At 39.4% G+C, this 16813-nt stretch overlaps 1 protein-coding gene across 2 annotated transcripts in view; it reads left to right on the forward strand.

Annotated features, from left to right (window-relative positions):
* The first annotated feature begins 4667 nt into the window (after positions 1 to 4667).
* CCDC93 (CCC complex scaffolding subunit CCDC93) overlaps positions 4668 to 16813 on the forward strand; it is a 39716-nt gene continuing 27570 nt past the window's right edge. Inside the window, exons 1-6 of one of the 2 annotated variants that reach the window (XM_027461194.3) lie at positions 4668 to 4982; positions 5933 to 6046; positions 7776 to 7870; positions 10294 to 10405; positions 14073 to 14171; positions 14898 to 14954. In XM_027461194.3, the coding sequence (XP_027316995.3) occupies positions 4941 to 4982; positions 5933 to 6046; positions 7776 to 7870; positions 10294 to 10405; positions 14073 to 14171; positions 14898 to 14954 (519 nt within the window). In that variant the 5' untranslated portion in view covers positions 4668 to 4940. The remainder of the gene's footprint in view (positions 4983 to 5932; positions 6047 to 7775; positions 7871 to 10293; positions 10406 to 14072; positions 14172 to 14897; positions 14955 to 16813) is intronic. The other variant, XR_011810532.1, reaches the window with a different exon arrangement.

Genomic DNA, 16813 nt, shown 5'->3' on the forward strand with positions numbered 1-16813 from the left:
TTCAAAAGAGATGTGTAACAGCATTATCCTGAACAAGCTTCACTACGGATAATTGCTCCGTGTTGGTCCGCACTGTGCCTCTCCTTGCCTGGACTTTGCAATGCGTACCCATGTAGAACCAAAGCTGTCCCTGTGGTACCCGTCCTCCCCGTGAGACAGAAAAGCCCATGTGCCATCACAACTCTGGAGAGCAAGGCAGAAAGGAAGGTGAAAGATGTAAACCGAGCGATTTGTTGCTTTTCAGTGCATCTTTTCTGCCGGCCTGCATGTGTTCTGGGCTTCTAGCAGGAATCTCCATGAATCTCCCTCATTAACTCCAATTTCTTCTTGGCAGCTCCTACTCCACTGTCAGAAATGTCCTGGATGAGAACTGCAATGATTTTTTGAAGGATGTTGTATTGACAGTTTTTAGATCCTTAATATAAATTAATCCAGACTAATTAACATTAGAGGAAAGAGATTATTAGGGCCAGAAGAGGCTTCTGAATACATTTCTCTCCCTTGCACCACTATGAAAACTACGCCCCTGTGTACCCGTTATGAAAACTACTTTTGGTTTCCACGAGGATGTGGTCCATGGAAGGGGACTCCTTGGTAGCCTGATATTCAAGGTGGGCCCAGTAGGCACTCTGAAAAGGGAGTTTCTTATCAAGTTTCTCTAAAATCAAAAAACCCAAAATGACTAGTTGTTCAAATATTCTGACCATAGTCTTTGAGTGGTGTGACTGAAATCATGATACTGCAAAAGAGGATTCTGGTAAAACCTTTCCTATTAATCAGATCTTCATACTATTATCTCACTCTCTAGCTAGACCACTATGAGAGAGGTTTTACAGGTGAAACTGTAGAGAGCATCAGCCACATGTTTTGCCAACTGTAGCCTACATAGTACTTGAATGAGTGCTTTTACTTTTTTTTTATTATTCTTACCAATAATAATAATTCTTACATTTTTATTATTTTTTTTTTCTTACCAAGAACATCAAGATTTTCACCATTGGACTGTCTTGACCTCTACAAATTTCACAGGACATAAAATTTTTCCTGCTCCACCTACTTAGAAACCAAACTGTTGCGTGGCCCTTTCCTAACTATTATCACCAAAAAGGTGACTGCAAACAGGAGCTTCTTCCATTTTCTCATCCATTACTTTCATCTCTCTTTTTTTTTTTTTGCATATATTTTCCCTGGATTTGCTTGGGATAAACGAACAGCTTAGTAACTGAGCTAAAATGTTCATGCTAATATTGCCAATCTTAATGAAAGAGTATTAAAAATGACACACATCATTTTCAAGAAAATTTTCTTGCTGTCTCTCTGTATGTTTTAAACTATTAAATGCTAGGAACAGGAATTATTCAGAGGAGAGACTGAATAGGACCTTGGTTAAACTGCGCCTTTAAATGTCACCAACAGATGCAAGGGTAGGCATGTTTAAAACATCACTATTTAATGTCAGCTGTGACTGCTGAAAGGGCACCATACTTTACAAAACATATCAGCCTGTCTGATGGGATGCAATGGTCTGCTGCAGCTTCTAACACAATGGCTACTGTAACAGGTCTGTGACTTTTTCATTTCACAGTGCGCAGCATCTCACTGCCACAGATGATAATTGGGAATTTGCAATTGCCTACCAAATGGCCCCTCATGCCTATTACACTCAAGCAATAGGTGAAGGGGGACTGAACAACTACAAGGAATTGGGCTACAACCAAGACAACAAAGAAGGCAGTAAATGCATATAGGGGAAGATACTGCTGCTGTGCCTGGCAGTCTTGCTAATTCCAGAAATCTAGATTAAAGCTTTCATTGCAGGAATCATTTCACTGAGGATCAGGATGAAGGTCATTGGTGTGCTGGAGCTGCCAGGCACCAACATGGGCTGCAAACAGAGCTCATTCAAGAACTGAGCCACAGAAAACCGGGCAAAAAAATGATACTGGTGTCAGAAGGCTTGGGTTCAGTCCCCCACAGTTGCCTTGAGCTTCTCCTGAAATTAGGTACACAACTGAGAAAACGCAATCATGACATTATTGAGGTCCATAGTCCAGGGAGATGACTTGGATTTTACTCCAAGATATGTCCATGACAGTTTATTTATGTCATATATAAAAGAACATTGTAGCCCACCCAAAGGACCCTATACCAAAGGACCATTATTCAGGGAGTTATACTTATTTTATTGTATTTTATCTATCATGCAGAACTTACAAAAAAAAAAAAAAAGTCTTATCATAGAGACCATTGGAAAATTACCTAAGCCTATCTGATTATTTATCTAACTTCACCTGCCTAAAGATGAGTGGAGCCCTTAATGTTACTGTCACTACTCTACCTCATCTTTTAATTCTTGCTATGACAAAAAGCAAGTATGTGCTGAAAGATACAGTGAAACCTGACTGCTACATTCAGACTTGGTGACCAAGTTTGTTGCTGCCAGAAATCCAGGCTGAACAGCAAAATAAAAGCTTGTGGTTATAAAAAGTGAGGAAACTCTTTAGTTCAGCTTCATGGGGTCAAGATGAATGAAACTGAAAAATCAAGACAGTATTGTTCAAAGCAGCTGCACCAAGAGCCAGAATGTGGCTGACCTTCACAGATCAAAAAAGAGCAGGGAAGGGGAAAACTACGACTAGAACTGAACCTCCTACATATTTGCAAGTACAAAATCTAGAGATCTGAGGGAAGGGAGGTTTTCCTTTTTACACTGTATCCCTCTTGGGACTTTTTTAAAACCTAATTGGTATTTAGAAGATTGATTATCTGAATGTCATAGGGGACAATGACTCTGAATAATCAGGTGGATTTGCATCACAATTAGGTATCAGAAAGCAAAGCTTCTGTAGACTATTTTATTGAGTTTCAAGTAATCAAAGTTGAGTTGTAATGACAATAGAGATGCATTTTGTATTTTCATGCCTAGCCATGTATCAGGCATAGGAAAATTTCAGCCTCCGCTGCAAAGGTGAAAAATGTTTCCAGTCCTCATGATCACATAAACAAAGAGCAAATTAAAAGAAGTATATCACTTTAATCAGCTTTGTGATGTTGGGTATCAATGCATGAGTTTTAAAGTCTACAGGACTTTGTCAGCCATCTGCCTCCTTTTCTTTACTGTGCTTCAAAGTGCCAACAAAACAGTAAGTTATCCAGAATAGGTTTTATCCCTTCTCTGATATGCAGTTAGTACTTAAGCCTCTAGTTCATGCTGTCTTCTGCCTTTTATTTATCCTTTCCCTTTAACATGCTTCTTTGGAAAGGAATTTTGTGACAGTATCATGGCTCAAAAATCTTGTTTCTAAGTTGATGCTTCTTTTCAGTAGTTGTACTACAATCTGTGTAGGCCAATGCCTTGAAAGGTCCCATCCATCCCAAACACTGCTTCCATTCAACTCTTCTTCTTGTCCCTCTGCTTTGTCTCAATCTTTCTCTCCATGACAAACAAATTAGAGCCTTACAGTTCTCTCTGAGTAGAAAGCAGACAAAAAGCAGAAAGCATGTATTGCTCTGGTGAGCATGTTAGCCTCTGGGGCTGCAAAACAGTTTTCTGCAACTCTAATTAAGACATGGCCTGTGGTTATACCAGGATGCAGGCTGAGCCAGTCTGGCATATTTTTGCTTTTATTATTATTGTTTTGATCACTCTGTCACAGAAGCAGTCAGTATGGACTTGCTTGTGTATGCTCTGCTGCCCTCCAACGGATGGAAAAGATGCTCTCACATGGCTTTTTTTGTTCCTTCACCTCCCTGAGATGTCTCTAGTTGCAGCCTAATACAGAATTTATTTCTGATAATGGTCTGTGTATGGCAAAGAGCCTAGAAACTGAACACCAGGGTAAATTTGAAGAGAGAAATACCATCAGGTATTTCTGAGGCCGTAGTCAACAAGAGAAGCTACCCTGCCTCCAAGCTGTGGACTAGTTTACTTGTGGGCTGTTATCACCCTGCAAATCCTTGTGTATCCACCTAACTTTACTCATGAGTCCAAAGTGCGGGCTGGGTGTTAGGAATTGGTGTCTGAAAGCAGCTTTCCAGCTCCTGGCCCTGCCAATGCTCTTAGTGCTACTGCTGGGCGACGGGACGCCTGGCTTGGGCAGATCTAGTGCTTGCAGATCCACTTGTGAGATTCTAATTTCATCCACTGGACCTGCCAAAGGAATATACCAGAGGAATATGTATTCCAAAGGAATATCCAGCAGCCAAGGTGGTCCGAACCCATGCATGGGCCCCAGATGAGCCCCATGCTCTGTGGACAGTCGCTGCAGAGGCAGCACCAACCTAAGAAGAGTTCCTGAGGAGGAAGACCCATCCGCAGGCCAGAAAATATTTATTTATAACAGCCCGCCGCGGCTGCTACTTCCCTGACCACCACCAGGCTACAAACGAGGGGTGGAACCGCCTAGCAGGGCACGAGGCGTCTCTCAGATCACACCTCTCAGCAAGCTGCCAGACCGCCTCCTTTCAAAAATAAGAATTAAGGGGGAAATACAAAATAAATAATTAAATTAAAAAAAAAGAATAAACTCGGTTCAAACAGCGGTGCCAGGGACGTGAGCCGATCACCTCAGCCCGCCGCGGGCACGGGGGCACCCGGGGGCGCCCCCAGGGGCGCTGCGGGCGGGGGGGGGGGCAGGGGCGGGGCGGCGCCGCGGCGGTTGCGCTCCGAGCGGTCACATGAGGCGCCGGGGAGCCGCGTAGCCCCCGCCCTCTTTCCCCCACATTTCCCCCCCCCACCCTCCCCTCTCGGCCGCGAATGGCACGGCCCGGATGCGCTTGCACGCAAGGAGGGTGCGGGCGAACCATTGAGCGGGGGCGGGGGGACCCGGCAGCTGCCGGCTGGGAACACCCCGTGCTCTCGGGCGTTTGAGGGGAGGGGTGGGGGGGGGAGGAGGAGGAGAGTGGACGTGACAGGCGGAGCGGCCGGACACCGGAGGGCCATGGTCGGCCCCCGGGGACAGGAGAGCCAGGGCCCCCAGCAGGTACCGTAGCAGCTCCCTTCCAGCCCTTGCCCCGCCGCTGTGAGGCCGGCACCGGCCGCGGGTGGGCCCGGCCCCGCGCCCTCCCTGCCCCTGACCCCATGAGGGGGTCCCGGGGGGGGTGTGGGGGTGCCGGGCTGCGCCCTGTGGGGGGCTTGGCAGGCGTTAACGGGCTCCGGGGAAGGGCGAAGCGGCCCCTTTGGGGTTATTTTTCCCCCTTTCGTTTCCCTCAGAGGGTAAATGGGGGGGCTGTGAGGTGGGAGCCCCCTCAGGACTGTTGGCCAGCGCTGGCCTTGGGCTGAGAGCTTGGGTGCGCTGCGCCTCTGGTAAGGCACGAATATTCTGGTAGCTGGGGGGATTCAGCCTATGCCACGGCGAAAAGGCACTTCACGAGAGTGTGCTGGTAAAGCTGTAGGGCATTGGAACTATCCAGGCTACTCATCTAGGAAAAAAAAAAAATAAACCACCGAAATCTAATTTAGTTTTTGTTACCGCCTTCCTTTGAGTTTGCTTGAAATTGCATTAGTTGAAAGGTGGAAATCCACAAGAAAAATTATCTACCTGTTTTTGTAAAAATATTACAGAAGTGCTGATGTGACTGTATTGTTTTGTGAACCCCGAAATCGAAAGAGATGTGCAAAACAGAGAATAAATGAGCTGTTGTATGGCCACAGGAGCAAAAACTATCAAGTGTGAGGCAAGCTGTGGACCTGGAGTTTGAACAGCAAAAGCAGATTAAAGTATTTAAATGTGTGGAGAAAAAAAGAAAAGTGGTATTTAATCCATGCAGAAATGCGTTACGTATTTAATGTTTTTCAGTTTAATGATGGAATTGTTAATGGAAGTCTAGGGTTTCCCTGATACATCTCCTGTGTTAGGATAAAGCCTGGGAAACATTCACTGGAAAAAGGGAAGAGAAATACTGAATTAGTGTTGCATTGTTCATTTGTCAGGTTGAAACAAGAGAAGATGAGGAACAAAACATCAAGTTGACTGAAATTTTGGAACTGTTAGTGGCTGCTGGGTATTTCCGAGCAAGAATCAAAGGGTTATCACCCTTTGACAAGGTAAGACCAATGCAGTACTTTTTAAAAATCTTTTTTTTTTTTTTTTTTTTTTAAGTATACATGGGTTATTTTTTTCCAAGTCAGTTTAACAATTCTAGTTAATTTTTTTTTATTATTTTTATTTTTTTTAAAAGACACTTGCAATGCAAGAGGCTTTTCTATGTAAATGATTCTGCAAATGAGCCCCTTTGAGACAGGTCTCCTCTGTCTTGTAAAACATTTTTATGCAGCAAGGCCTGTTTTAAAAGAGACAGTTGCAAGAGCAAACAAATTGCTAATGTGCTTTTCTGTGTATATTATGGCTTAAGTTGGAGTCGGATACAGGGAACTTTGCTCCTCTCTGAATTGCATTTAAAATTGCGAAAAAATATTTGGAGATAGCATAATGCTTTTTAAAAAGAAGTATTGTTAATTAGAAATGGGGAAGGATTTGGCTTGAGAGGCTTTGTGAAAGAATGGAATAGCTCACTTAGTGAGGTTATTCTGGGGCTGTTTTATGTGTCTTTAGAATGTCACGTATGATAACCTTTCATTGTCCTAGACAGGAAGTATGTGATACCAACAGGGAGCAGAGTTCAGGCTGAAAAGAGACTTCTGAATTGTTCTAGTGCTGACTCTGTGAGAAATTCCTGAACCAAGGTTTGACAACGAAGAACTGTGGCACAGTCTTTAAATGGACACTTCTGTTTTCTGCTCTTCCTTCCAAAGTAGCACAGCCCTGCTTTGAGATACAGTTTTAGTTTCCACATCCTGCGTGGGGTTACTGACCTTGGCTGTTAAGGAGACTGTGCACACAGACATAAAGTAGTTTCAAGGAGACTGCCTTAGGATGGGATGTTGTTGCACTTATGTCTAGAAGTGGATGCATCAGGTTTATACTTGCCTAAATATAATTGCAAAGTTACCATTTAATGACAATGCTCAACCTTTACAAAAATGTGTGTTGGTATTGAAAAGGAGCGGCTGCTAATATAAAAGGGATACTGGTTAACTGTTTTAGACTGGAATGTGAGAGGCCTATAGGGTATTGCGAGGTTTTCTAATACCCAAATTTGGTGTGTGACATGAAGTTATTCCACATTTAATCCCTTCTTTATGATCGTTGTCTCTGCATACATTTAGGTTATCTTGCATATGTTTTTGTAAGGTTGTCATTAAATGTTCAAGTAGTTTAGATAATTGATGACATGGCTCGGGAGCTTAAATATGCTTAAGGATCTCTATAGGAACAGGGTCTGAGACAGATTTCTATAGAGTTAGAGATTTCCATTACCATGTTTACACCATGCCTAGCAGTTGGTGTTGCAAATGTCAGCAAGCAAAGAATAACAGTAACAATAGTTAAATATATGAATGCAGAAATTATGATCCTTTATAAAATTTTGATGTGGTCAGTTTTTAAAAGATTACTATGTACTACTACCTTGTATTACATGTGTACATAAATATTTATCCCATAACTATTTTAAAACTAATATCTAAGGCTCACAGAGTAACTTAGAGCATCACTGATTGTTCTGGCTTTTTTCCACTCCTCTTGTGCATGGATGTCATAAGTAGAAGTTGATATATGCATTCTATCTATATGAATTTCAGTCTCTGTATAAGAGTACTGAGGATGGAGAACTTCCGAAGCTGTAGTTCTAAAATGAATAAAGCCTTTAAGATATGTTTGTTTTTACTTCTTCAGATTACAGTGGAACTAACCATGCTGTTGTTCCTTTGGTAGGTTGTAGGTGGCATGACGTGGTGTATCACTACTTGCAACTTTGATATCGACGTTGATTTATTGTTTCAGGAAAACTCTACTATTGGTCAAAAAATGTAAGTTGTTGAAATGACAAAAGTGGTATTTTTGTCTTCCTTAGACAAAGAGAAAGGAAGGGGGAGAATTACCTGATATTTACCTGTTTATAACAAAGTCAGAGTTTTTCCTGCTTTTTGAGATCATCCATTTTCAAAACAGTCTGTGGGTTTCTGGATTGCTTAGGCTGTTCCATGAGCTGCAAAATGAGAAGGAAGCTTATTCCAAAAAAGACAGTTACCCCCTCTGCAATGCCATGTCAGTGCATCCCTACTAAGCAATGAAAGCATTTATGTGGCTGCACGGCAAACTGGATTGGGAACTGATCCAGCTTAAAACCTACCAAAAAAAAGGAAAATAGTTGTAACGTGAATCAGTTCCTGGCTCCGGTTCTCTGTGCAGCTGCACAGATGCTTGTGCTGGCACAAGAGGATGATGCAGAGGCCAAAACAAAGGGCAGAGAGAGACCACGCTGCTGGAAACTGGGGAATGCAACATTAGAAGACCTTCCTTGAGTTCTCTGTGTCTGCTACGTTGCTGTGTAAATAACCTTTGGTTCTTCTTTCTGGTTTTGGGTTGGAATCAGAGGCATCAGCAAATGGAATCTAAATTGCTACCAAAACAGTTACCTGCTGTGATGTTAACCTGATGAGATCATTTTGGTTTTATGTCATTTCTTATGCATGGAACTTAACTGTAAGCCAACCAATTCCTCTATAAGGGAAGGCTGTAAAAATCACTTATGCTGAGAATGGGGATAATTCAAAACTACATTATTTTTTTGTTTCTGTGATGAGCCATAATTAAAGCTTGCAGGAAGTAAGAATAGCCTGTCAAATTACAGTTGCATGAAGAGACTTATTTCCTCAACATATTTGGAAAGAACATCTTCCTGTGCTGTTTTCTCAAAAGTCATTTAGCATTGGCAAGGCTTTAACACATTTAAAAATAACGATTTGTTGCTTTTCCATTAAATTTAGAAATACTCAAATCATCATAGCTAACTACATAAAGCATTGGTAAATATACAAAATTAAATTTAGATTGAATGAAGATGGGGGTAGCGTGGTTTTGGTTTTAACTGCCAAGAAAATGTTTCTTATCTTTAAGAACAGCTGAATAGGAAATAATTAAGTTGTTCTGAAAATGTTTTTTTATCTTTCCAGCTGACTGTATGTAAAACTGGTGAAACAAAAAACAGTCTATTCCCCCAGAACAGCAAAAATGATTTATTTATATTCAAAGTCACACAAGCATAGTCAATTCCTGTGGTCTGTAATGTTTAACTGAATGATGTGTCAGTGCTTCTGTGATCTCAAGATAAGGAAAACTTAAGTTGTGTTTTTTCAGTATTGTTCTGAAAACATTTTGATAGTGTGTTACTACTTAATTGCTGTGTCAACTATTAGAAATGTTGAAATAAGCATGGAAATAAATTAGGAGATTTTGTATCTGTTGGATTAAGTAACATTTAACTACATTTGCTGAGCATTTAATTACACTGCTGAGAGACAGTGCTGTTTCTGTGTAGTAGAATATCGGTGTAGCGCTGTAGTGGAAACTGTCCTAGAAGCGTTCTGTCAGATTTTCACGTCTCTTAACAAGTGTAAATTTTCAGGCTCCATTCCCAGGCTCTGGTCTGTCTTATCCATCTCACTCCTCACTTATTTTTTTCAGAGTACCAGTTATCCCTTGGGGCAGCACATAATATCACTGAGGACAATACTGGACCACTTAATTATTTTCCTTCTTGGAAAAATAATTCTAATTTTTGCAAGTACAGTGTTCATCTCCAGTGCTGATACCTGTTTTTAAAATGTGCTTAACAGTAGACAGCAAAAAAACGCCTTGCCCTAAGATGAGGGATTCTGTAGAAGCAGAATGGTGTTCTTGTAGATGAAGGCCTTTTGTTAGGGTAACCCTTTCATTTTACCAGCTCTTACCTGAACTGTAGAATGGGATGGTTGCTGGCAAATTTGGTTTTATTCACTTCAAACCAGAACCATATGAAGTAGACTATGTGCTTACCTGTTAGATGCAACACACGTTTATACTCATAAAATTTCAGTAGTGACATTGAGATATTTTGGCAGTTTTATTAAGCAGGCTTTTAAGTCCTTGAAAGTGCATATCTTAGTCTTTCTTAACGTATCTTAAAGCTAGTGTTTTCATCATGCATGCATATATTATATCTACAAACACCTTTTCATTTCATCTGAGATGATGAGGGTTTTAATTAGCTCTTTATGGACTGATAATAAATAGCACAATGTAAAAGCTATTCTGTAAATGCGTTTGATTGCTTTTCACAGCTGTGTACAATGTGCAATGGAAGGCCACTAGAGGGAACCTTCTAACTGCTAATTGTGTTTGCAAAAATCGTTTGAAATTTACAAAAGAAAAATGAAGCATAAATACATTTGTGGTTTTCTTTTTATAATAGTGCCTTAACAGAAAAAATTGTGTCAGTATTGCCAAAAATGAAGTGTCCTCATCGTTTGGAACCACATCAGATCCAGGGACTGGATTTCATTCACATATTTCCTGTTGTACAGGTAATAGTCAATATTTTGCTGAGAAAGGCCATAGCATTTGCATAAAGATATTAACAAAGATTTATGTTATTGTTTGGCTCTTTACTTAATTTTGGAATAAATAATGACAGAGTAGTTCAAATAAATGCTTTTGGAGAATTGAGTGGTGTTATAGATGATCCATATTTAAGAAAAACACAAACTAAATTTTTTGAAGTGGACTCATATTGTGCCTCTTGCAGAAGTTAAAGAAACTGAATTTTAAGCTTGTTTCAGAACCTGGTAATCTATTTTGTGAAACTGGGAAATAGAACAAGTATCTTACAGCCTATCTTTAAGCTTACAGAGTAAGGTATGCAGGTAGTGGCACAAACAGCAGGATGTCAATAAAATGAAAGCCAGCTGGGGTTGTTTCTTTAAACATAATTAAGCATTTCTTTTCTTCCCCTGTTGGCATCAGTTGAAGACTGGGTAAAAAAATAAATTCCTCTGACATGTGATCCCGTTACTGCGTATTTGTTGAGCAATACTAACTGACTGCATGCATGCTCACAGTTCTTCAGTTTATTAAGGTTGAAGCTAACATGTGATATGTTGCGCTTGTGTGGTATCTAAAGAATCCTTGGTATGTTGTTATCATTCTTCAGATTTTACTTTCATCTGCACACAAGAATGTAGCCCTGATAAATAGGGAAAGTGAAGACAGGTCAGCAAGCTTTCTCATTAAGTATCTTTTCCTCTTTCCTGTGGAAGAGTGTAGCAAGGAAGAATTTAATCAAATTCTACTTTGTAAGAAGTGGGGAAAACTTCCTGTTGTCTCTTTCTTGTTATCTTGTAGTGGGAGGCTCTGGAGGAAAACCACACTTAGCTGTCTTTCCCACAAAAAAAAAAAAGTGTGGTGTATGCTACTGTAATAAAGCTTTCAAGCTGTGCTCATGCTGCCTAAAGTGGGAAGTTTGTGTATTGTCAATGTGAGTTTTTGCTTCTAAACGTGTAACTTTCTACCAAAAGAACCCTACCCTAGATTAATCTCTTGCTCTGGTCAATTTAAAACGGTAATATACGGCTACATTTATAATATGTAAGACTTATCTCATAGGAAAAATAATTCCCGTCCTAAAGTAAAGACGTAAACTATTTCTCCTGTTGTAAAAATATAGCATCAGGAATTCTTTTCTATGACCTGACTTGTCAAAAATTCTGGTTAGAGATACTACTTTTGAAAAAGAAAAATATGTGGTTTTGAAGCAGGAAGGAAGACAGCTTCTGGATTTCTGTGATAGCAGTGATTCTCAGTCTTCATAGCTGGCCAGTAGGCAGTATATCTAATCCATTCTTGGTGAAGAAGAGTTTCTTAATGGCCTATGCCTTTTTTTTTTAATGTGTAAAGGATCTTTTTCAGGGAACATGGCTTTTCCTGTATTCTAGAAGACCGTGTAAGATCTATGATAGGCCTGCTATGGTGTGTAGGAATTCTGTATTTGGTAATGACACTTGACTTGATGCTGTGTTAAATTCAAGATTCTGCTTACTGTCTAAATTGCAAGTCAGTCCCCAGATGATACGGAAGCTTTTTCCTTAACTCAGCTCTGTGTCCCAAAAGCTCTTCCACTGTGCAAGTTAGTCCAGTGAACTTGATGGCAGGAATTTAGCTGAATTCTCCTCTACAAGAGGAATTGAGATTGAGCTGGCTCACTTCCACAGACTGTAGCTAAATAAACAAAAAATAGACTTTAAAAATGGGAACCCAGTGAGCAGATCCAGTTCTGTTCTTCCTAGTATCTTTTCTCTGCAGACATAAGCAAAGTTATGTACAAAATTTTGTGTAGGAATGTGTGCTGTAATTAATAGCTTCTGTTTTCAGCTCCCTCGTTGTCATTGTAGTCCCATGGCTTTCCAGGGATTCAGAGTTGTAGTGCAGAAAACTATTGCTGGCTCAAACTTGGATCCCAAGTATGATCCGATCTCTGATATGACCTGCTGCACAGGCTGTCAACAGCCCACAAGATTTATCTTCTCCAACATTATTTAAAGTGTACTTGAGTCTCCTGTGGCTTTTTGTGTGGTCTTATAAATGTCTGAAGAAATGTATTTTTTTCTTACACAGGCATGTGGTTCTTCTTGAATGCTTCATAGGCTTAAAGATGCATCTTTTCATGGTGTTGCTGTAGTTTGTGGAAAAATATTAATATCTATAACAGGGAAATTTGATAGAAATAAGCATATCCTAGCTGTAATGGCTTCCACCTGGGGTACAACCAATATTAATGGGATGAGGTCATGTCCTAAATGGTGTCCTGTGCCATGGACTGATGATACAAGACAGGTTCTGTATTGGTTTCCAGCACAGGGAGCTGATAACACTTTCTGTTCAGCTTGCAATTGTGTCAAAATCCAGCCCATCTGCCCCCATTCAGACTGTTAAAGATGGGTGCTGTGAACAGTTGAAGCTCGCTTTGTAGAAGGATGCCCAAGGACTGTAAAAAGACCATGTGGACTATTTAGTTGTTTGTTTGAAATTATGTACCCAAGGATGGCATCTTTGGAGTAAAGAGGGGTTTTCCTGCTTGCGTGCAGAGTTTAATCATGCTTGTTTACATGCTGCAAATCTAATACTTCCTGGAATTGAGGGATATATTACATTCTCAGTATGGCCTGTGCAGGAGAAAGACAGCATAGATGGCTTGTGTAGCACAGCAGGGTTTAGAGTTTTTGAAATATAGAATTATGGGTAGCAAAACTTAGAGACTATAGCTGAGCTCTTGGTCTGGTCAGTTTTGAGGTGTGCTGGCTTTTCTGTGGTGTACATAAAAGTGAAAAGCCAGAAAATAAAAATTTTAACATTTAAAGATGGAAGCTAAAAGAACAATTTTTAAAGTGGTCCACATCTATTTGTATTTCACAGTTGCTCATTGCTTTAATTTTTTATAATAAATCTAGTTGAACTACAAATATTTGGATTACAGAAATCCAAATAGGCAAAATTCTAATGATCTTTGCTTGTAGTTGTAAAGATTTCATATGTTTTGTTTATGAATTGAGTGCTATGAATTCCTACTAGCTGAGGTTTGCAATATTTTTTTCCATACTTATAAAAAATATACTGAATTGCTTTTATATACTAATATATGGGAAGTTGTAGTGCAAGCTAAATATAGAGGAAATCGTGCAAGAGCATAGCTAATTCTGTAATATACTACTTCTGAATAACTACTCAGAAAAGTTGCTTTTGGAGTACCAGGCCCTGTTCCAAGAAGTGTTTAAGGAAAGGTAGTTTTGTTCTTTAGACTGATGAATCCTACGGTAGTATGAACTCTGTTGATCTTTGAGGTTTGCATAGTTCAATATATTTCAGCAGGATGAAGAATGTTTGTTTTATGTATAAAATTCTGAATATAAGGATAGCCTTGTGAATTCTTAAAATTTCTTACTAGGTATGTGATTTCTTCTTTTGTTATCTTTTTAGCCCATAGAAGAATAGCAAGCATGAAGCTTATATAAAAGCTAGTTCTGGATCATTTTGTTAGGAGTAGATCCCTCAGTTATATGCTCAAACATAAATGTTTGTTTGTGTGCTTAAAATGCGCTTTTAGCTTTTATCATGTATTAAAAGCAATTATGAAGCAATTTGCTGTTCGCTGCTGTTGTTATTCTTCCTCTTTCCACTGACTAAAAACTTCTTTTTCAGTGGCTGGTGAAACGTGCAATAGAAACAAGGGAGGAAATGGGAGACTATATCCGGTCTTACTCTATATCACAGTTTCAAAAAACACACAGACTTCCAGAGGTAAGATCAAAGCCAGTTCTTTTTTCTATTACAGTGTGTCAAATGCATAGATACAGTGTTAGCTTCACAGCTCTGAAAGTCAGCATGGATGCACAAGAGTTGTTTAGACTATGTTGATATCCATCAGGCTGTGGGGCACTATCCCTTTGTTAATAGGGCCTAGAGGAATCCATGTACAGATTCAGCTGGGGTTAAAAAAAAAAACAAAAAACAAAAACTTCATTGTGACAGAAATTTATAGATGTTAGTTAACTTCTTGCTTGGTATTTGCCCTAATTTTTCAGCAATATTTGTTAATTCTCTGTTGATGTTGCTTGCCAGGTAGCTTGTTCCTGGAGTGCATGTAGAGCTATGCAGTGTATCCTAAAATGATAGGGGAAACTTCTCTTTCACACTAAGCTTGTCCCAGCTTTTTTTCTTTTTTTTTTTTTTTTTTCCTGTAGTGTAGTAATGGTTGGAGGTTCCACTAATGGGCTGGGATGGCATTTTTGTCAGGTACTATACAAACAAAGAACAGAAAGACTGCTGATCTGGATATGGTTTTAAAGACCTACCTACCTATCTGATGAGAGAAGCAAGTACTTCTCTGCTGGAAATCACTAGCATTTCACCAAACAATTGGTCAGCTCAGTTAGAAAGCATTTGAAAAATTTGCTAAACTCATTAAAAAAAGTTGAGAATTAGTCTCCATTCTTTGTATTTTTGATCACTTCTTATATTTTGCAGGATGATGAATTTATGCAAAGAAAAGAGAAGGCCGTCAAAACAGTTACAGATATCTTTGTAAGTACATTATTTTTTTTATGATCGAGAAGCAAGCAATTTTTGTAATGAAGTCACTTTGCTGAGGAACGGAAGTAGTTTTAGGACTCAGTTCTTATGTCCTAATAGGTTGGTTTTTAAAGTGTACTCTATTCTATTAATGTCTTTATTCAGGTGAACCCTTCTGAAAAGGAATGCAATCTGCTAGCAGCATGCATTTACCTAGTAAATAGTAGCTCTGTTTGGTTGTCTTGTCCAAAGTCCCATGGTTCTTGGTGGGGTTTTCCTTACATGTCTATCAGTATGTTTTGTAAAATTGCTTTTCAGAGCTCAGAGAATTACACAGAAAAGGTGAAATAGGTACAGGTATGCCAAATTGGGTGTTTCTTTGTTAATTGAAGAGAGTGAGTTCCCTTATCTGGTATGCTGGGGCTGTTGCTTTGACATTCATAGATTGTGGCCCTGGAATCAGTTGTGTGTGTTACCATATTACCCAGCCTGGGGAATAATTCCATGTTCAGGGTCCAAGAAAGGAACAGATAATGGAAGTCAAGGAAGACAAGGTATAGTCTGGTTTGATACTGTTTTATACTGCTCAGCTGGCTTGTGTGAATATCTCTGAATAGCTCTCCTGGCTTTGAGCATGCTGGCTGCTCTCCTCAGTTTGTATCTATCTGCAGAGTTGATTTGCTTTTGATGTGCTTTTCCTCTGGATTACAGATCTCTAGTATTTAGGTACATCTTCACGGTAGAAAAAGTTTTGATGTTCATCATAGCTCAAGGTATCAGACAAGCACCTTTTCACTAAATATATGAGCTCTGTCAGGATTATAGCCTCTCCTGCTGGCACCTGATCTTCTTATCAGAAGATTAATTCATGAGATCTTTTAAGGTGTCAGCACGTGAGTGCAGTCTATAGGAAAATGCACAGGGAATTTTAAAGAGAGAAAGTACGCAAGCTTTTCTGTCTGTCCATAGGAACTGGAAGAAAGAGCATAAGCTCAAGACTCTTCTGGAGGTCACCTTTAAATCACTGTGCATTGGAATTGGAAGAAAAATCAACTTTCCTAAAGGAGAGAACCAGCAAGAATGAAAAATTAGTCTGTTGTATGAATTCATTATTAGACCTGGGGTCTAAGGACCTACCTCTTCTCAAGGGGACAATACAATGAGATTTATGGTCATAACCAGGTCTAAAGGTTAGAAAAGGGAATATTAAATATCAGTAATGCTTACTGGGATAAGAAGTACTGCTACTGAATGGTGAATACCTAGTAAACAGATTCTGTTGCAGTGTTTTTTTTTTTTTTTTTTTCAAGTACTCGATTGTCTCATACCAAGACTAAGGTTTATGGTATGATGTCTATTCTTTCTATAGAAGGTACAGCACACAATACCACCATAAAAGCTGTGATTATTTTTGATTTCTATTACTTTTCTGTGAATGTTAAAGTACATGTTATGAGAGATTTTTGATCATAAAAAGCATGTTCATTGTGATGGGCAAAAATGTAACAAGATTTAATAATTAGAAACAAAGATAATAGAAATTCAGGTTGGAAATGATGTAAAAGTTGCAGAGAATAACTAGCAAATTCCAGAGAAACTTGCCAAGAAATACTATTTTCACTTGTTCAGAATCTCTACTTTGGGATTACAAGTCTCGCTCAAACAGCTTTCAATCTTTTTTAAAGTTTATGGTTCAAGAATTGCTTGTTGAAAATCATAGTTCATGTTGTGTAAGAAATCATATCAAGCAAAAAATGATCTTTTATTTTCCTTTACAGTTTTTGCAACTTCTTGCCTTTAATCTTTTGTCATGTGCGAATATAGTTAATAGCTTGAAGTCAAGCATATATGGGAAAAGCACAAGCTTTTCA

This window comes from Anas platyrhynchos, chromosome 7 (genome assembly GCF_047663525.1).
Source record: "Anas platyrhynchos isolate ZD024472 breed Pekin duck chromosome 7, IASCAAS_PekinDuck_T2T, whole genome shotgun sequence".
NCBI lineage: Eukaryota > Metazoa > Chordata > Aves > Anseriformes > Anatidae > Anas > Anas platyrhynchos.